The sequence below is a fragment of the Nicotiana sylvestris genome, chromosome 11 (assembly GCF_000393655.2).
Source record: "Nicotiana sylvestris chromosome 11, ASM39365v2, whole genome shotgun sequence".
Taxonomy (NCBI): Eukaryota; Viridiplantae; Streptophyta; class Magnoliopsida; order Solanales; family Solanaceae; genus Nicotiana; species Nicotiana sylvestris.
In genome coordinates, this window is record NC_091067.1 from 68,607,183 (window position 1) to 68,630,084 (window position 22,902).

General features: G+C 37.9%; 1 protein-coding gene across 1 annotated transcript; it reads left to right on the forward strand.

The window, feature by feature from the left end:
- The first annotated feature begins 19,245 nt into the window (after nt 1-19,245).
- Nucleotides 19,246-20,763, forward strand: LOC138881135 (uncharacterized). The gene is made up of 3 exons (XM_070161336.1): nt 19,246-19,350; nt 20,122-20,403; nt 20,587-20,763. The coding sequence occupies exons 1-3, from the start codon at nt 19,246-19,248 to the stop codon at nt 20,761-20,763; spliced, it is 564 nt and encodes a 187-aa protein (XP_070017437.1).
- Nucleotides 20,764-22,902: the final 2,139 nt, after the last annotated feature.

Genomic DNA, 22,902 nt, shown 5'->3' on the forward strand with positions numbered 1-22,902 from the left:
TAATAAGTAAGTATTGTTCAAAGTTGCGGTTGGTATTGTGGAACCTACTATGAAGTAAGACTTGTTCTTATTATTTCTATCTCCCTGTTGTTATTGTTCCTTATTTTGGTGAGGGAGAGTGTCAATGCACGAAAGTGATGTCGTGCTATGTTTTATGAGTGTTAAAGCAAAAAGGGTTATGCCGTGCAATATTGTGAGTATTAATGCATGAAGGATTATGTCGTGCCATGTTATGAGAGAGTTAATGCACGAAGGTGATGCCGTACCATTTCTATCGATTCATATGGTGAGATTTAGAGAATAAATACGAAGGGTGATGCCGTGTATTTTCTTTTACTGTGGTTACTTGTTCCTATTTGCTTAAAGTATATCGGTTAATCAAAGTGCTTATTTAATGTTGTGATCCTTTATCTTGTTATCTTGTGATCCCCCTCCCAATATTACTTGTCTTGTTTCTTTTATTGGTATTATTGGTATATATATTGTTTATACTGCACAAGTTTATTTGAAGGTGTATTGTCTTAGCCTCGTCACTACTTTGTCGAGGTTAGGCTCAACATTTACCAGTACATGGGGTCGGTTGTACTGATACTACACTGCAATTCTGTGCGGATTTTAGTATTGGTCCCAATTGATCGAGAGGCGTAGCAGCTCGGACCGAGCCACCGGAGACTCAAGGTAGATCTGTTGGTGTTCATAGACCTTGAAGTCCCCGTCTATCTCTTATGTTTACTATTACTTTCGTTCAAACAGTTGTATTTCTTTAAGACTTTTATTTTTAGTAAATCCTAGAGTGTTCGTGAATTTGTGACTCCCGAACCGAGTGGTACCAAATATTGAAGTTTTTATAATATTCCGGAAACTCTGTCTTAACATCTATTTAGTTTAAATATAACTGTTCTCATTAAAAATTGGCTGAAGTCGAGTTGTGATTTCTCTAACGTTGGCTTGTATAACAAGTGAAATGTTAGATGCCATCATGACCGAAGGTGCAAATTTTGGGACGTGACAGTTCAAGGTAAATTGGTCACTCATCGTGAGGAGGAGGGATTATATAGATAATTGAAGTGTGCGTGAAATTCCGTTACTTAAAAGCGTTATAATTCCCTAGTGGCACAAAATTCCAAGTCTCCCACATGACTCAATCGGATATTTGATTTGTCCTCATTCTTCTTTGTAAAGAATTGAGGAACTCTTGGGCTTGTTTATAGGAAAATAAGTTATTTGGGATTAATTATTTTGGTATTAGTTATCTCATAATTGTTATTATATTATTTCATAAAGATAAAATGAACATTACAATTCCGAAATAACTAATTTTGAGATTCTTTATATTACAATTTTATTTCAAACATAGGATAAACTCATCTCAAATTTAATCCTGAAATTAATTATCTCTTTTCTCTCGTACCAAACGAACCCGAATCGTTTGATACGATGGATAAATAAAAGCCTAGGATAAAGATTTAGCACAATCTTATTTCTTCTTTGGTTACTAATTCTGGGATAAGTTATCTCACGGTTAAAAATAGTACAGGATAACTTATACTTGCTAGAGGGTGGAATAGTAATCATAGGGTAAAGCAGTAAAATTGATAATCCAGGATAAATACAACATACTAAATAATCAATAATATCAAGATAATTAATCTTAGTATAACTAATTCTAATATAACTAATCCCAGCATAACTTGTATTCAAATCAAAGAAATAAAATAATACTTAAATATCAAATAGTTTGAAGTTGACGGACATAGTTGTTAATATTGTTGATTTGCTATTTAAACAGCCCCTCTAATCTTGCATTTCTCGTGAACCAAACTTTTCATCTTCAATAGGTTTGTGACTTATTATTCTCGTCTATATAAAAGGGTTTCTTGAAATTTTTTGTATAATCCTTCACCTCTAGTAATTCATTGAAAGCATTTCGGGATTAATTCTATCTTGCATTTAACTCTTTTTAAAAACTAATTGCGTCTTGTATTAGTTTATAATAAATACTAGCTAACAGGTGTTGAAAGCAACTCCTTTGAACACTTAACACATTACTAATGCTTGTTACGCCCTTTAATTTATTCCGGTTAGTTTTTCTTACCATCTAATAATAACAGAAGCCATTTTCTTGATCAAATAAGATGATAAAAAATAAATTGACATTTTCCTCACAGGAAGAAAAGATAAAACAATATATTCAAATTCAAGAATGGTATAAGATATATTAGGAAATTTTTTAAACACAATAATCGGAAGGGAGACGTCGGTAAAATTGCTTAGAAAATAACAAAAAGGATAAATATGTCATCATCGAAAAGTTTGCAAGCTATATATTGTCGAATTACTTTTGATTTATCTTTGTTCGACTTACCTGGACTACTTGCTCAAAGTAGGGACTAGGGACAACACTACGTGCTCACTATCCTCCTCAGATTTATGGGATTATACAAAGTGTGTTAATATTGTTGTTATATTAGAAATGATTTTTGCAAACATATAATTTGTCTTTGTTTTGCCAAAGAAATACATTTTCAATTCTTAGAGAAATCCTCTCTTCCAAATGCCAATTTAGTTTTTCTTATTTAACTTTTTTTTTCTGTGAAATTTTTGAAGCAGGTGTGGGACCATGGTATGATAAGAACTTTACACTTAAATAAATAGTAGACAATGGTGTTATAATACGCCACATTGGTTTGTTACAGTTCCAAGCTTGAATACAACTAGCTCATGTTATCTTTTTGAAATTCCTTACAGTTATATTTTGGAAACATATCGATTTGTTCCTCGGTAATAAAAAGTTAATTGAGTGAATATAAACAATTCTTTTTTAATTTCATGGGTTAGTGTATACGGTCAAAATCGGGCTCGGCTATTGCATGACAGATCGCGATAGAAACATGAAGGGTTGAATATCGACCTCGGGATCCATCGAACTAGGATACAAAGTCAGAGTGCCCGTCCTCGAGAACATCGAGCCCATGACACCCGAATCGACCCTGATCCCGAATGAGCTCGAGGAAACATTGCCAGACCGAATAATGGAAGGCCGAAATACCCGTAACCGGTCAGGTATCACGGCGGAAATCTCTGTACGTATCAATGAGAAACTGGCTAATTAGCAAATTATGGGATTTCTTACATTTTATAGAATTGTACCTAAAGTAGGATTCCCCTACTATATGAAGAGGGTCTGATTATTTGTAAAACACATTGTAACACGCATCCCACAGCAATATACTATTTTTTCTCTTTAAAGTTCTTATTGAACTATGTTTTAATACTCATGAAAGTGCATTCGGTTCAAGGCTGTTCCACCTCCTCAGGGTTGTTACTATTCAAATACGTCTGGTTTGAATTTTCTTTATCGTACTTTATTCCAATTGCATTTTAAAGGGGGTCTGATTATTTGTAAAACACATTGTAACGCGCATCCCAAAGAAACATACTGTTATTTTCTCTTTAAAGTTCTTATTCAACTATGTTTTAATACTAATCAAAGTGCATTCAATTCAAGGGTGTTCTACCTCCTCAGGTTTGTTAGATTTCAAATTCGTGTGGCTTGAATTTGCTTTATCGTACTTTATTCCAATTGCAATTTAATTTATCGCTTTGTATCAATTGAATCAATGTATCCTTAAAACCACTTACGAATTCAATTGTTATCCGATTTTGAGGGTAAACAGTTTGGCGCCCACCATGGGGCTAAGGATAATAGTGGTTATTTGATACAAATTTCCATAACACACGCTATTTTATAATTATTCTTTGAAGTGTCTCTAACTTCAGGTTAAAGATCAAAATATCAAACTCATAATTGGCACCCCTACCTGCTGACAATGAATCTGGTCACCACGGTGAAAATAACAACATAGCGCCCGGTGACGAGGTACCACCCGCGGATCCCATCGGAATTCCAGTCGCACACCTGTTGGACGTTAACTCGCATGTGGCTATCGACACAAACTTGCCTACCGACCCCGATAATAGCATCCATGGTGGAGCCTGAAAGACAGCTCAAAATACTCAAAATAATGGAGGACACGAGATCAATCTACGGATGATCTTCGAAATGTTACAAATTCAATAGGCGATGGTAGCTCAGTTACAAAACCAAAGCCGCACACAGAGCAGAATTGAACCTGATCCGTCCGGGGAAATCACCTGCAGGGAAGAACCGGTCGCGAAGATGTCGAAAGGAGATGAGTCAGAGACTAACCCCGAGATCATAAAAATGCTTGAGGAGCTGACAAAACTGATAGAATTACGGGGAAAAAAATTTAGGCAAATGATAAGAAGGTAGAAACCTACAATTCTAGGGTTGACCAAATCCCGGGAGCATCGTCGGTACTGAAAGGCTTAGATTCCAAGAAGTTCGTGCAAAAACCTTTCCCTCCGAGTGAGGCCCCGAAATTGATCCCTAAAAAATTCCATATGCCTGAGATTCCTGAGTATAATGGGACGACTGGCCCAAACGAGCATGTCACTTCCTACACATGTGCCATCAAAGCGAACGACTTAGAGGATGATGAGATTGAGTTTGTTTTGTTGAAGAAATTCGGAGAGACCCTATCAAAGGGATCTATGATATGATATCACAACTTACCTCCTAATTCTATTGACATATTTGCTATGCTTGCATACTCTTTCGTGAAAGCACATGTCGGGGCTATCAAGGTCGAGACTAGGAAGTCGGACCTCTTCAAAGTGAGACAGAAGGATATGAGATGCTCAGAGAGTTTGTGTCCCGGTTTCAAATGGAAAAGATAGACCTGCCACCGGTCGCTGATGATTGGGTCGTTCAAGCTTTCACCTAGGAACTCAATGTTCGAACCTCGGTGGCTTCACAACAGTTAAAGAAAAATATGATAAAATATCCGGCTGTTAGTTGGGCCGACGTACATAACCAGTATCAATCAAAAATAAAAGTCGAAGATGACCAACTTGGGGCTCCTTCGAGGTCCGTTTATTGATAACTGGGAATTATGATGCATTTTACACTCCTTCATGGTTAAGTTTTAATTAGAAATGTGTACAGAATAGTCCCAAAAGGCTCACAAGTTGTGCTTGATTGTAGGTTTTATCAACAAGGTGACAAGATGTCAAAAAGCAGCTCAAAAAGGAGTGAAACTTACACAAGTACCAAAACAAGGCAAAGATCAGTCAAACAGGGCCAGTGCGGCCGCACACCATTCTGTGTGGTCTGCATAAGTGAAGTTCAAAGAGAATGTAACTCAGGCAAAAAGGGGCAATGCAGCCGCACTTGAATTTTTGCGGCCTGCATTGGAGTCATTGCGGCCACACTCGATTTAGTGCGGTCCGTAGAGGCCAGAGTTCAGAGAGTTACTAGTTGAGGATTGAAGCCCAATGCGGTCCGCGCTCCATTTCATGCGGACCGCACTAGAAGCAACCGCGGCCGCACTTGATTTTGTGCGGTCCGCATTACGCAAGATCAGCTAGATGGATATTCAAGTCAAGAGCCTTAGTGCGGCCGCACATGATTTTTTGTGGTCTGCACTAGCCCCGCCGGGGTATTTTTGTCCAGAATTGCCAGCTTAGTATAAATAGCTTTTTTCCCATTTTTAGGTCATCAGATAGTTTGTACTGAAGGTTGCGCTCGTGACTTCGATATTTTTTGCTGTTTTGAGTAATTTTACCTTTATTTCAACATTGAATCTTCAAGTTTAATTTAGAAATTAATTAATATGAGTTTTTCTTCATCTATTTCTTTATTTTCTTCTCTAATTATAAGTAGCTAGACCCATAAGCTAGGGTTGTGGCTCAACCCTAGTGTGGGTAATTGATGGGTCTTATGTTTTGATGTTTGATTGTCTATGGATGTTTGATATTTGGACTAATTTCATGTTTAACTGCTGAATTAGTGGTTGCAAATACTAGTTTGTGTTTAGTTGACTTTGGCTCTTTTTGAAAAAGCGAGCCTAAGTCTCTAAAATTGGTCCAACAAGGAATTGGGGCGTACTCAAGAGATTGATAGCCCCAATTAAAGGGTTAAACCTATAGATAGTAATACCCTACTTGAACCTTGATTGTTTGTGCAAATTTGCATACTCAATTGGTCTTGAGAAAGTCAATTCGGGAAAAATCACTCGAACTACCGAGAGGTGTAGAATGAGTAGAATCATGCAATGGTTATATTATACTTCCCAAATGTGACAATCTAGCTTTAGATCCAAGTATCTATCAATTGACCACCTAGGCGAAAGTCACTACCCTAGTGCCTTTTAATCATTTGAACAACTTGCAATAGTTTAACCTTAGCTTATTTTAATTTAATTGAGAATTGTAGATTTATATAATTATAATCATAATCAAAACCCAAAATGTTTAGAAGTGCAATTTGGAGCAAATACACATCTCCGCTTTAGATAGACACCCGACTCCAACTTCTGCTCCCTGTGGAAATCGATCCCGACCTTAATCGGGTAAAAGTTGCTTCGACCTGTCTCGCTACTCAATAGTAGTGCAGGGTTGGCCGTGATCACTTATACCGTCAGAACCGTTGACAGAGTCAAAAGAGATATTCACTGTGAACCAATGTCAAATAGGGATAGGTATCAGCCTTACAGTTGAGATCGAAGAAATAGTGGGTCCGGGCGAAATTCTATTCAAAGTGAAAGGAGAAGTGATCGAGGTCAGAACAACCGAGGACTCATCAGCAAGAACGGTTTCGATAGGCTTACCAGGCGTAAGGAAGTAGGTTATTGGAATATAACTTTAACATCATGTTGCTGCCAGACAAATCAAAGACACCAAATGGCCTTGACCTCAACAATCTGATCCTGCCCAAATGGATCCTAAATAGATGTGCAAATATCATGGTACTCACGTCCATAGAACAGAGGATTGCTGACAATTGAGAGAGGAATTAGCCCGGCTATTCAACAACAGACATCTTCGATAATTCTTGATCGACCGAGCCAAGAATCATTTCAGAAATAAGGATTCTAATAAATAGACCGAGCAAGAAGAACCTCAACACGTCATTAACATGATCATCAGTGGGGCCGATGTTCCCAAAGGACCGATGCTAAAATGCACCAAAGTATCCATCACAAGGGAAAAATAGACTCGAGATTACATAATGGAAGGAACTTTGTCTTTCAACGACGAAGACGTAGAAGGGATCATGCAGCCCCACAACGATGCACTGGTAATATCTGTACTCATAGATAAATCTCAAATTTAGCATGTGCTAGTTGATCCAGGTAGCTTGGCCAACATCATCCAATCGAGGATCAAAGAATAGCTCGGCCCATAAGATCAAGTCGTGCTTATAGTTCTAGTTCTAAACAGATTCAACATGGCATGTGAAACCACTAAGGGAGAGATAACATTACTAGTGAATAATGTCGGGACCATCCAGGAAACCAAGTTTTATGTGATCAAAGGAGACATGAGGTACAACGCCCTATTTGGGAGGCTATGGATCCACAACATGAGGGCAGTGCCCTCGACTCTTCACCAAGTGTTAAAATTCCCAATGCCATGAGGGATTAAAACAATCTACGCGGAGCAACCGGCTGCAAAGGAAATGTTTGCAGTTGAAGAAGTGACTTCGGTATCAACACTGGCAACAACAAAAGAACCGAGTTCATATACAAAGCAAGAGGCTAAATAGCAATTATCGACACCGGTCATGATCCAATCGGATAAGCAGGGGACTGATGAAGACGATGATTATGGGGTTCCCAAACCTTTTATAGTCCTCAATGATTCTGACACTACTAAATCAACGGTCGAGGAGTCGGAACAAGTCACATTGATCGAGCATCTACACGATCGGAAGGTATACCTGGGCACGAGGCTAACCCCCGAGCTCAGGAAAAAACTCATTCAATTTCGTATAGCTAACATAGATTATTTCGCTTGGTCCCATCTCGATATGAAAGGGATCCCACCGTAGATTACCACTCACAAGCTAAGCCTGGACCCGAAATTCCACCCGGTCAAGCAGAAGAGGAGATCTCAATACGAGATCAAACATTCTTTCATCAAGGACGAGGTATCTAAACTCATTAAAATAGGATCCATTCGGGAGGTGAAATACCCATAATGGTTAGAAAACGTAGTGGTAGTCCTTAAAAAGGGAAAAAATTAAGAATGTGCATAAACTATAAAGATTTGAATAAAGCATGTACCAAGGACTTTTTCCCTTTTCCCAACGTTGATCGCATGATCGATACCACGGCCGGCTACGAGATCCTCAGTTTTCTCGATGCTAATTCCGGGTAAAACCAAATATGGATGAACCCCGATGATCATGAAAAAACCTCCTTCATCGCTAAGTACGGCACATACTGCTACAACGTGATGCCATTCAGATTAATAAACGCCAGTACCACTTATCAATGCCTAGTAAACTGTATTCGAAGAACAAATAAGGGATATTAATGGAATTTTACATTGACGATATGTTGGTTAAGTCTTTGCGAGCAAATGACCATTTAAAGAATTTGTAGGAAACTCTTAGTTTATTGAAGAAATACAATATGAAGCTGAAGTCGGAGAAATATGCATTCCGAGTCTTATCAGGTAAATTTCTCGGGTTCATGGTATCCAACCGGGAAATCGAGATCAACCCCGATAAAATCAAGTCCATCGAGGATATCACGGTGGTGGACAACATGAAGGTCGTACAAAGGTTAACCAAGCCCATTGCCGCACTAGGACAATTCATCTTGAGGTCTTCCGATAAGAGCCACTGATATTTCTCGCTACTGAAGAAAAAGAACAACTTTACATGGACCTCGGAATGCCAACGGGCCTTGGAGGAACTCAAACAATATCTATCGAGCCTACCGCTGCTTCATATGCTGAAGACAAATAAAACAATAAACCTATACTTGGCAGTATCGAAGATAGCGGCAAGTGGAGTCCTGGTCCGGAAAGATCAAGGTACACAATTTCTAATTTACTATGTTAGCAGGACTCTAGGTGAAGCCGAAACTGTCATGACCCAAAATCCATTAAAGGTCCTGATGGCGCCTAACACCACTGTCAGGCAAGCCAACAATAATTGATTAACTTAATTACTCGTTTTAGTATTTTGAAATCATAATTTCATTCAATTTAATAATAAGAGATAAAATTTATAGAGTAAATGATAATGTTTTCACCACTGCAATCCTGAACCACTCATAAGTACCTCCAAAACCCGGTGTCACAAGTGCATGAACATCAATTAGGGAGTAAAATAAAATACAGCATCCTGCGGAATGCAAATTAGACAAGAAAAATATAAATAGTTCTGAAGGAGACTCTATTGGATATGGATCGTAACATGAAATGCAGCTCACCTAAGTCCCCGTATTAATCACGCCTCTGCGATCACAAGGCCGCTAGACATATATGTACATGTATAAAAATGTGCAATGAGTGTAGTATGAGTACGTAAATCAACGCATACCCAGTAAGTATCCAGTCTAACCTCAATGAAGTAGAGCCGAGGGGTCGACTCCGACGCTTACTATGGGCTAACAATAAAATACCGATGTTATAATTAAGCATAGATTACATACTATAGCTGAAAACTCAATAACCGAAAATAATAAACAATCCTTTTACTAATAGAAATTTCCAAATTAATTTTCATCATTTAACAATTTATATCTCAAGCCAACGAAACAATGTAAATTATTATTAGTTCCAAAGAATTATCATGTGCAAGTCATGCCGAGGTTGTACGGCCCGATCCAACATAAAATTTAAATTGTACACTGTCGAGGGTCGAAAGGCACGAACCATAGATGCATCTATTAACCTGCCGAGGCGAACGTCCCACTCCCATGAGAGTAGTAGAAATTTACTCCACTCGCGGAATATGTTTGTGACGCGGTTGAACATAGATTTCTCAAATTAGTATAATATTCCTCAATTTTTAAAAAAAATACGAAATTCAAATGCAAACTTTCAAATTTTGAAATCCTCAATGTCACGACCCAAAAATTGACCATATGGTGATGGTGCCTATCTTGATACTAGGCCAGCCAACTCATTACCAAATACTTCATATTTCATTTAAAAACTTAAGAAAACATATTTTTATCAGAAATTCAGTAGATAAACATAGAAATCAAAACCAGCGAAAAGAAATACAAGCCCAACCTCGGGTGTCACTACGTCATGAGAAAAATACTACAACCGTTCAAAATAAACAGGACAACATAGTCTGAGAATATCCAACAAAAGTACTAAAAGGAATATAAGGAAGGAAAAGGTGAAACTACGGTCACTAGGCAGCTACCTCGCAATCTCCAAGGAAAGTCTCTAACCGATATGATCAGCAACCGCTACCGTGGCCCAAAACACCTGGATCTGCACATAAGGTGCAGGGGGTAACATGAGTACACCAACTCAGTAAGTAACAAGTCCAAACTATGGACTGACGGTAGTGACGAACCAAACCGTAACAGATATACAAATAACTATACGAAAAATGTAGGCATGCTTGCAGTTCAAGTAAAAGCTCAACAATAAGTAAATACAACATGACCAGTACAAAGTAATAAGCTCAGGAAATCTCTAAGTACCAATGCACAAATAACATGATCAGTGTTACGTATGCCTCAACTCACAAGTGCTCAACCACTCGGTACTGTATATGGCCATCCGGCCCCGGGAAGATCCATCCCGAAATATATACACATCATTGACCACAGTCATCTAGTACCGAGGAAGGCTATTCCAGCCCTATGGAGAAGATCTATCTCCAAGTATTAATACTTCGGACAAAATCCATGTCCAAGGAAGATCTACCACTCAATATCATCAATTGTGCTCACTAGGGGTGTAAAGACTCTGTAGGTGCTTCTCTTAGCCCAAGCGCTATATCAAGCCAACGAAGGCATGATCAATATCTTGTTGCGGCGTGCAGCCCGATCGCATACTGTCACTCAATATCAGGCTCTTGGCCTCACTCAGTCGTTACTCTCCAGTCTCACACACACGGGCTCAAAAATATCATAATACTAGCCCGAACAATGATATGATATGTAAATAGCACTAATTGAGACTGAGGCATGATATAATATGCATGAACAGGACTTAGTACAGAATATGAATGAAGCAAAAGACATGACAACAAGAAACGACTTCTCGGGTCTTAATAGTGTTGGCGTGAAGCCTTAACATGATATTTAGCATGATTTTCAGTTGATTAACTTAATCACATAATTGCAACACAGATACCATCATGAAAGGGTCAGTAAGCGGTGCCATGGAATGATCCAAGCCGCATTTCTCACAGTGCACGCCCACACTCCCGTCACTTGGCATTTGCGTCACCTCAATAGTAATCATAGAACATGTAGTTTGGGGTTTCGAACCCTCAAAACCAAGTTTGGAAGTGTTACTTACCTCAAGCGAAGCCAAACTCTAGCCCGCGACGCCCTTGCCTCTCGATTTGGCCTCCAAATGCCCCGAATCTAACCAAAATCAGTATACAACCATCAATATACGCTAAAGGAGTGAAACCCACACGAAAATTATCAATTTCACTCAAAAATCCCGAAATTGGCCAAATCCGACCCCCGGGCCTACATCTCGGATTCCGATAAAATTCACAAAACTAGAATACTTACACTCTCACGAGTTCATACATACCATATATGTTGATACCCAATTTTTCCTATATATTTTTAACAAGCATAAATACTTTCAAAATAGCATATATATGCATATATAAGCATGCACAAGGTTTGTATAATTTTCCTATAATTTTAAAGATTATAAATTGATTTATTGCCTTCCCTTTTACTCAAAAAATCTCCAATAATTATCCCTCAAATTATTGTTGGGGTGATTTAGTCATTTAAATTCTATATTTATGCCCAAATATTGTTAAAATATTTTTAGTGCATTTTTAGAACTGCATTTTGTATTTTTAAAGATAAATTGCATATAATTGCAATATTAACCTTATTAATGTATAATTACATTTATATGCATAAAATTGATCTTCTATATTTTTAAAATATTATATCTATTTTAAAACATTTTAGTATACAAAATTATTTTCCAAAAATTATCTGTTATTTATTATAAATCATATAAAGATAAATTGGCTATTTTAAATATAGCCAGATCGTATTTCAATCATAGCCTCAATTAAACCCAATACCCAGCCCAGTTTCAGGCTAAATACCCGACCCAAACCCTAAACCCTAAACCCACTCACCCAACCTAGAACCCATTAAATCATGGTCGTTGATCTGAGAGATCAATGGCCCGTATTAACCCTTGCATTTTTTAACTCTAAACGACCCCTAACCCTAATTCATTCTCCCAAACCTGCTGCTTCTGTATTCTTTCATCTCATCTCCTCTCTCAGCAACTCAATCAAACCCTAGCCCTTTAACCGCCGACCTCTCTTCTCCGGCCATCTCCGGTGATCTCTCATCGACTCCTGAGCCTCCAATGGCTTCTCTCATGACATGCTTGCCTTCTTTAAGGTCTTCAAGGTCCCAGGGCCATGCCGGCATGCACCTAGGGTTCATCACTTGTCTATTCTTGGCTACTCCAATTTGATTTCGAGCAAAATCACGTTGTATTTGTTACGATCCTTGGGATTCTAGACAAGTTCTTTCATCTCTATTTGGGTTTCTTCTAAAACCCTAATTTCTGCCTGTATCTCCTAGATCTTTATAGATCTAGAATGATTTGAGTTTGTTTCCTTAATGTTTTACACTGTCCTTGGAACTCTTTACAAGAATCATGTGATTTCAAGTGTTTTCGTCTTCTTCTAAAAATTAGGGTTTCAGAACTTCTTTTAAAACTTTGTTTAAACTGATTTTCTATGTTTAAACTTCTATTTCTTACGTATCTTGACTGATTCTGTAATTTTAGTACCTCTTCAACTCGCCTATGTTGAAAGCCCTAATTTTCTAGATTTTTCTTCGTCTTTTTTTTGCTTGTTTGAGTTTCTGTGACTATCTTGCTTCGAATATGTTACTACTGAGTTATAGCCTAACTTATATCACCTCTATGTGCTTATGTTCATCTTGACTGTTCAGACTTGCCTTTTTCTAACAGTGTTGTTTAACCTGCATGTTTGCTATGTCTGGCTGTTCTTATCTTACTCTATTTATATGTTGGATACTGAATCATGACTTCCTTTTTGATTGATTCTGGATTCCCTATTTCATGGTTTGATTGGAATACCTTCCTTTAAACCTTCAATATCTACCCTTTCTATTCAAATTAACTGATTCGCCTACCTTGTCTGTTGTGGTACTTTATTTTTACTGACTGTTTCTTCAATTAGCGTTTTCTGAACTTATCCCTAATTGTTTACCCATACTTACTAAATTTGAAATCTTTCCTTATTAGTCAGATACTGATTTCTTTCCTTATTTTTTACTTGTTCTTACCGTTTGAGTTGATTCCCTTAACTTAAGGGGGTACTTGTCCTGATTTTGCTCTAATTGGTTCTGAGTTCCATAATTACTATACTATTGTGATTCTTGCCTTATTTTAACTAGTTTGAACTACTATATATACATACTCTCTCACTAACAAAAACACACGAACACATTGGTTCAAAACTCTCTCTCACACAAAAACTCTCTTCTGCTCTCTTTTCTCTAGTTACTAGTTCTAAGTCAGCCGGCTGCAAGCCAAGGCTGATTACTCTACTCTCTTGCTCCTTACTTTGTGTTTACTACCTTCTTTACTGGTATGTTCTAATTTCAATTCAAGTTCCAAAAACAATATGGTCCTTTAATTACTTCAATTCATCCTGTTTCTAGTTTGCTTTTACTTATGGTTTTGCTGTGAAACCTGTAGTTAATATGTTTACATGATTAGCATTTTATGTACTCCCCTTCCTTAGGATCAGTATGAGCATGTTACCCCTTTCTATGTAGTATGTCTCCATGTAATCTTGCTCTATCTGGTTTCTGGTATGAATCTCCTTGTAAAGTAGTCTGCTGTAAAGCCCCAAAACATTTTGCTTAGTAATTAAGATTTCGTGGTGCAAAGGTAGGCTAATTATTTTATCTTGCATGCAAATGAGGATTAATGATATTATGGATATCATTTGGATATGTTAATAAGTGTATAAATCTTATTATAATTGATTTGGGGTCTAAGGAGAAGCCTAAGTCTAAGACAAGTTGGAAAATTACCAAATAGACTAATGTTGTAAATGAGTACGCACAAGACCTCACTTTGGACAAGTATATATCTATTTATATAAGGCTTTGTGCGATTCACAACCTATCAAATGAAAGTTCTTTGAGTCTAGTTTCCAACACTTCAAAGCATTCGTCATTCGGACACTCATACCAGAAGTTATGACCAAATTACCATAAGCAGCGCAGAATATTTCACTACCACGGCGCCCCCATGCGGTGCCCCATGTTGCACGCCTGTGGGGAGGTCATAGAGCATCCAAAAACGTTTTCTAAGAAGTATTTTCATAAACACGGCGCCCCACGCGGCGCGGCTATACAAAATCAGGTATTGTGTTATAAAACGACCTCATATCGTCAAATAGATGGAAGGGACCATTTCTTGAGCAAAAATCAGATACTTTTAGAGAGAGAGAATGCCCTAGAGTGGGAAAGTGTTCCTCATCAATTCTTCTACTACTCTTGCTCAAATCTTGAAGGATTAACAAGAAAAACCACACTAGGTCTTCATCCTTGAGGTAAGATTTTATACCCTAACCCTTAATTTTGAATTTTAGCTAAAGGCGGGTATTTATCAAGAAAGTTTGTGGGTATTGGAGTTGTTATCTTGTTTGCATGTGTTGTCAAAAGGTGTAGGAACATGGTTGGGCTAGAAATGAAAAAGTATGGGTTGTGGGTTGATGAAATCCTCTATAAAAGGACCATAAAGATTTAACGCTCATATGGTGTTTGATAAAATGATCAAATGAGCTAGACTTATGAATATCTTCCTAATTTGTGTTCAATTTTGTTATGTCTCAAAATAGATTGAAGTTGCTAGAATTTCTGGAATATCGTAGTAATTAAAGGAAAGCTCAAGAAAAGTATATATGGCTAAAACCCCCTTTTATTAGTAATTGAGCTTTGTTGGCGTTTATGAAAGTGTGGTAAGATTTGAATTTGTTAATGTATTGATTGTTATTGCGCATTAATTGATTTGCAATTAACTACACATCTGCGTGAAGGATGTGCCTCAATTTGAGTAATGTACCATTCTTGATAATTAGAGAAGTATGAAAAATACAATTATGTGTTGAAATGCTTAGGCTATAAGCCAAGATAGAAACTGAGAATTATTCATGCTAGTTATGTGCCCACTTACCTGTACTGCAACTTGAATTACTTTTGTATATGCCTATGATCACAACCTTCAAGATGAATATTGAGAATGGAAAACGATATGATAATAGTGGCCCTGACTACCAAGGAATTGATATGATATATATATGAAATAAATATTTAGATGTGATGACTAATGAGAAAGGAACAATGCCTAGATAAGGCGACCTAGCCGATCGGGTCGTGATCGGACACCATGCCGCACACATGGTGGTAATGTGCTGATATTGAATTCCGGATAGGGGAAATGAAATAGTGATTGAGATATATGCCTCCAATGAGGAAACCTAGCCGGTCGGGTCGTGATCGGACTCCGCTCAAGATAGCGGTGGTATTGAGAATAGTGATGAAGATATGAATGAAATGCCCCAAACTAAGTTTTGGAAATTATATGAAGGATTAAATGAATTGCATATTTGATTTACTCATGTGATTTACTTGTACTTGCTTGATAGTTCTTTCTAGTAAAATGGTGTTTAGTTATACATGCTAGTGCTATTCAATGGCACTAACGTCCCTTTTGCCGGGGGGCTACATTTTTTTTCTGAATGTAGGCGGCTCTATTGCGGATAGTGCCGATCACGCATAGCGGAGTACCTTCTTCTCAAAGTCTTGGTGAGCCCCTTTCTCCTTCAATGGGTTATATTGTACTTCTTCTTATTTTGGACTTTCACTTTTGAGGTATAGCCGGGGCATTGTTGCCGGCATTGTTATCACGTTTTATGTATCATTAGAGGCTCCGTAGACGTTTGTGTGGGTTATGTATGGGTATTGGATAGGTCAATGGACCATGTTGTAACCTTGTACTCTTGCTTTCTTCTACACTATAACTTGTATGGAACCTTGGAAGTTTAACCACGTTTTAATTGTTGTGATATAAAATGAACTAAGATGTTGAATGTACTATCTTTTCTAGTTTAAATAGAGGTAAGCATGGCTTCCTTATTCCTATTGAGTTGGGTAGATAGGGGTTGATAAGGCTTGCTCAGTTGGGTTCACTCGATTGAGCACCGGTCGTGCCTCCCGAAGTTGGGGCGTGACAAACTTGGTATCAGAGCCTAAGGTTTTAAAGTGTCCTAGGATGTCTCAGAGTCATGTCTAGTAGAGTCCTTCTTATCAGTGTGTTGTCGACCACATTTTTAATTTGGAGGCTACATGGACATTTAGGAATGTTACCTTTCTTCAACACTCCAGATCGTGCGATAAAGCTTGACTATAAAATTGTCTTCTAACTCGTGCGTTGAGATTCGAGATAAGTTTAAACGCTCTTTCGTCTATTTCAAGTAATGTTGTCATATGGAATGACCAATGGGAAAGGCCTGAATATTAATGAGATGACACGTGTATCATGTTTAACAAATTGTACGTATATATGAGATACGTACATAGTACCAGAAGCATACTTTATATGAGAAAAATGTTTAAATTGATCACCCACCTCCAAAGAGACATTGACTTGATAAATGAGATGCGAGCTTATATGGCACGTATTGATAGTGTGGGAAGCATGTATATGATACTAAAGTGTAAAAGAAAAATTTGTTATATAGGCATGTGATATATGTAAAGCATGACCAGGAGAGTAATGACAAACATGTAGGTCTCTCACGGGAGACAAGAAGTCATGAAATGAGAGTCAATTAAACCCATAATGAGAAGACCCTTATGCTATGAATGTTATAAGAATCCCATAATTGTATGAAGTTGTGTTACACTCCTAAAGGATATTGACATGAGGAATTGGAATCCCAAGTCCGTATGGCTGAATAAGAGTAGAGAACTTATGAGGTTAATACAATGCTGACTTCAATCTCCTTAATAGTCGAACATATATGTGAAGGATAGAGATATGAAACATATGTCCATGAAGTTGCTAAATTCAAGACTTGTGTAAAAATTTGGGGCATTCGGCCTAAGTGGGAGAGGAAAGGCCATAGTAAGGCCACTTAAATAAAATGAAACAAGAGTAAGACCATGTAGCTATGATGTTTGAATATTTTGTTGAAGACATGCGTAGTCTAGAAAGATGATAATGGATAACGTGATTATCTGAAAGGATATGCTAATGATAGACCACTAGTACCCCAAAAAAATGGAAGGTTAAGGAAGGTAAATTCTTCATACATGGCAATGCGAATGATAGGGTCAGCGATCCTAGAAACTAAGAGTATGTTTGTAAAGGCATTTTATACTTGTTAGAGGGTTAGGAACAATGGAACCTAAGGAAGTACTATAGGCCAAATATGGAAGGTTGCGAGTTTTAGAATGGGTTAATCATAGATCTGTGATTTAACCAAAGTACCAAGGCATTAAGAAAGGCGAAATGAGTGGGAGAAATAAATGTGATGCTATAATAACCCAAGAGGGTATTTGGTCTTGATGGAGAGCCTCTAAAGAATCTTACAAGCAAAGAAGTGTTAAGTGATATGACGATGAACACACTTTCCCACGAATATCCTAACAAGAGTTAAGAGGTGAGCGGGTTAAAAAAATTAAGGAAAAAGACCACGTAACATGTGGAAGAGTGTGTGGCTATTCACTAGCTAGGAATAATGAGACGAGAAGAAATAAGAAGAAAATCTATAAATTGAGATGTCCATGGTTATCGCAAAATAGTTCGTATCAGAATGGTGGACTCGCCTGGAGCACAAGTGCTAATAGAAGGTATAATGGACTAACCGTAATGTTACCTACTTGGGTAACACTGAATATCAACTAAAATATTTAGAGGGGGTTCATGTCTACATATTACAATGGAAAGTGAGACTACTGGTGGTGAAATAGTGGCATGATAAACTCAACAAACCAAACACAATGATACCATGAGTCCATGGGGTGCAGACAGGTGTGTGGCACAATAAGGCTATCTACTATGTATTATAGCAAAATGGAATGGGAATGAATGTCCCAATCACAAATAAAAGATAGTACTAATGTATTGGCTAGACCGAAAGGGAGAATAAAAAAAGGCAAAACAACACAATCTACCCAAAGAACAAAGGGAAATGTTTGAAATGTAGTGAGAGAGGATGAACACTTGTCACGGATCAAACATGTTTAACATGATAGCTCTTAAGCCACAACACCAACAAACACTATTAGTAGCTACAATATTCGGAATAAGGTGAATTACTTATTGAGGATGGAGTAATTCTTACACTTAGAAGGAAAACAAGAAGTTTTTATTGAAGAATTTAGGAAGATTTCAAGTTATTGTTCGGGCCAGTGCTCTTTCTGAGTTGAATGTGTACTAAGGTTGATGATACATGTTTTAGGAAGTGTTTAACAGTATGGAGGGATCATGAGAATGTTCACAAAGGAAGTGGAGTGGTTTCTTAAATCCTATAAGGCACACAAGGAGGAAAGAGGTTGACTAGGAAAGGTCTGAGCACAATGTTACATTACATTTGATGTAATATCGTGCATGTTGATGATATTAAGGTGTGTGCGCAGGCTAGAAGATGTATTCCTTTGAAATAGAGGGTTCTATAAGAAAACTCATCCAGTAATGTCTTTGTTGAGAATTTGGAAGAGCAAGTTGCAAGTACTCACATAAGATTGTAACCATATCAAGAAAATTATTGAAGAACTCAAATCCTAGGAGGTCATATGTAAGAGAAATGTGACATAGATGGTCCACTATTGATGCAACGGCCAGGTGATTGCTTATGCTTCAAGGCAACCCAAGAATCATGAAAAGAACTATTCGACACATGACTTAGAACTTGCGACAGTAGTTTTGTATAAAGATTCATCGACATTATGTGTATGGGTTCCACGTTGATGTATTTATGAACTACAATAGCCTTCAATATATTTTTTTTAAACAAAAGGGTTAAATCTAAGATAGAGAGGATGGCTCGGTTTACACAAGGACTATGACATCGACATTCTCTATCACCCGGGAAAGGCTAATGTCGTGGCAGATGCACTTAGTCGAAAATCTATGGGGAGTTTGGCTCATTTGGGGGCATATCAGAGGCTGTTAGCCAGGGAGGTTTACCAGTTGGCCAGTTTGGAAGTTTGCCTTGCAGACTCTAGTGAAGGAGGGGTAATTATATAGAATAGAGTTGAATCATCGCTTGTAGCGGACATGAAGGAAAAACAATTCAACGATCCATTGTTAGCACAATTGAAAGAGGGGATTCACAAACACAATACCACAGCTATTTCCTTTGGCATGAATGATGGTAATCTACGGTACCAAGACCGCCTATGTGTTCCTGATATCAACGGTCGTCGGGAAAGGATCATGGCAGAAGCTCACACATCCAGGTAATCGGTGCACCCCGATTCTACAAAAATGTATCATGATCTCAATAAAATTTATTGGTGGAACAACATGAAGAGGGATGTGGCAGACTTTGTAGAAAAATGTCCAAATTGTCAACAAGTGAAGGTCGAACATCAAAGGCCCGGTGGATTGACTCAAAGCCTAGAAATTCCAATGGGGAAATGGGAGATGATCAATATGGATTTTGTAGTAGGGCATCCACGCAATCCACACAGGTTCGACTCAATTTGGGTGATCGTTGATCGACTCACAAAATCAACGCACTTCTTGCCAGTTAAATCTACCGACACAGTGGAATAGTATGCTCAGTTGTATATCAAAGAAATAGTCAGGTTGCATGGCACTCTAGTCTCAATCATTTAAGATCGAGGGGCTCAGTTCACGGCCAACTTTTGGAAGAAATTTCAGCAAGGTTTGGGTAAGCAGGAAAACCTTAGCAAAGCTTTTCATTTACAAACCGATGGGCAAGCAGAGCAGACTATTCATATGCTTGAAGACATGTTATGTACTTGTACTATTGATTTCAAGGGTAGTTGGGATGACCATTTGCCACTCTTAGAATTTGCTTACAATAACATCTTCCATGCTAGTATCCAGATGGCACCTTTCGAGGCACTATATGGTAGGAGATGCAGGTCTCCCATTGGGTGGTTCGAGGTTGGAGAAGCAGAATTGATAGGGCCGGACCTCATGTATCAGGCCATGGAGAAAGTCAAGATTATTAAGGAGAGGTTGAAAACTGCTCAGAGTCGCCAAAAGTCTTATTCGAACATTCGTCGTAGAGATTTAGAGTGCAAAGAAGATGATTGGGTATTTTTAAAGGGTTCCCCCATGAAGGGCATCATGTGATTCGGGAAGAAAGGGAAATTAAGTACGAGGAATGTCGGACCGTACAGAATCATTCAGAGGATTGGTCAGGTGGCATACAAGCTCGAGCTTCCACCCGAGATGTCGTTGGTACATCCAGTCTTCCATGTGTCTATGTTGAAGAAGGTAGTGGGAGATCCGTCCGCTATTGTACCAATTGAAGCTATTGAGTTTAATGAAGAACTATCTTATGAAGAAATTCCATTTGCCATTCTTGATAGGCAAGTCCGGAAATTGAGAAATAAGGGAATTGACTCTGTAAAAGTGTTATGGCAGAACCAACAGGTTGAGGAAGCCACTTAGGAAGCTGAGGAAGAAATGAGAAAGAAGTACCCACATTTCTTTGAATAGTTATGTAATAGCTTTCATGCATTTGGTTCCTATGAACTCTTATCTTTTGATTTGATCTATGTTAAACTATTCCATTTTGGTTATATATGTTGCTTATGCGGCCATGGTTGGTGTTGTACAAGTTATGTTATGTCTATGGAACATGTATATGCTGTTAGGATATGTATCTGGGGCCCTCTGACAGGTAGATAGTCTTAGTTACAAAGGAAACTCTGGCGAAATTTTCGAAAATTTAAGGAGTTAGCCAAATTCGGGGTTGTTGATATATTTCATATTGTGAAAAAGCAAAAGTTACATAAGGATGGCTAATGAATGAACCTTGATCCTCATTCGAGGACGAATGATGTTAAGCGGGGGAGAATGTAAAGCCCCATAAAATTTTGCTTAGTCATTTAAGATTTCGTGGTGCCAAGTTAGGCTAATTTTTTTTTATCTTGCGTGCAAATGAGGATTAATGATATTATGGATATAATTTGGATATGGTAATAAGTGTATAAGTCTTATTATAATTGATTTGGGGTCAAAGGAGAAGCATACGTCTAAGACAAGTTGGAAAATTACCAAATAGACTAATGTTGTAAATGAGTACGCACAAGACCTCACTTTGGACAAGTATATATCTATTTATATAAGGTTTTGTGAGATGGACAACCAATCAAATGAAAGGTTTTTGAGTCTAGTTTCCAACGCTTCAAACCATTCGTCATTCAGACGCACATAGAAGTTATGACCAAATTATCAAAAGCAACGCAGAAATTTTCACTACCACGGCGCCCCATGCAGTGCCCCATGCAGTGCCCCATGCGGCGTGCCTATGAGGAGGTACAGAGAGCATCCAAAAACGTTTTCTGAGCACTTTTTTCACAACTGCGGCACCCCACGCGGTGCGGATAAACAAAATCGGGTTTTGTGTTATAAAACGACCTCATTTCGTCAAATAGATGGAAGGGACCATTTCTTGAGAAAAAATCAGATACTTTTAGAGAGAGAGAATGCCCTAGAGTGGGAAAGTGTTCCTCATCAATTCTTCTAGAAATTATGCCCAAATCTTGAAGGATTAACAAGGAATACCTCATTAGGTCTTCATCCTTGAGGTAAGATTCTATGCATTATCCCTTAATTTTGAATTTTAGCTAAAGGCTGGTATTTATCAAGAAAGTTTATGGGTATTGAAGTTGTTATCTTGTTTGCATGTGTTGTCAAAAGGTGTAGGAACATGGTTGAGCTAGAAATGGAAAAGTATGGGTTGTGGGTTAATGAAATCCTCTATAAAAGGACCATAAAGATTTAACGCTCATATGATGTTTGATAAAATGCTCCAATGAGCTAGAATTATGAATATCTTCCTAATTTGTGTTCAATTTTATTATGTCTCAAAATAGATTGAAGTTGCTAGAATTTCTAGAATATCGTAGTAATTAAAGGAATGATCAAGAAAGGTATGTATGGCTAAAACCCCCTTTTAGTAGAAATTGAGCTATGTTGGCGTTTACGAAAGTGTGGTAAGATTTGAATTTGTTAATGTATTGATTGTTATTGCGCATTAATTGATTTGCAATTAACTACACACATACGTGAAGGATGTACCTCAATGTGAGTAATGTACCATTCTTGATAATTAGAGAAGTATGAAGAATACAATTATGTATTGAAATGCTTAGGCTATAAGCCAAGATAGAAACTGAGAATTATTCATGCTAGCTATGTGCCCACTTACCTGTACTGCAACTTGAATTACTTTTGTATATGCCTATGATCAAAACCTGCAAGATGAATACTGAGAATGGAAAACGATGTGATAATGGTGGCCCTGAGTGCCAAGGAATTGATATGATATATATATGAAATAAAGATTCAGATGTGATGACTAATGAGAAAGGAACAACGCCTAGATAAGGCGGCCTAGCCAATCGGGTTGTGATCGGACACCACGCCGCACACATGGTGGTAATGTGTAGATATTGAATTTTGGATAAGGGAAAATGAAATAGTGATTGATATATATGCCTCCAATGAGGCAACCTAGCCGGTCGGGTCGTGATCGGACTCCGTTCAAGATAGCGGTGGTATTGAGAATAGTGATGAAGATAT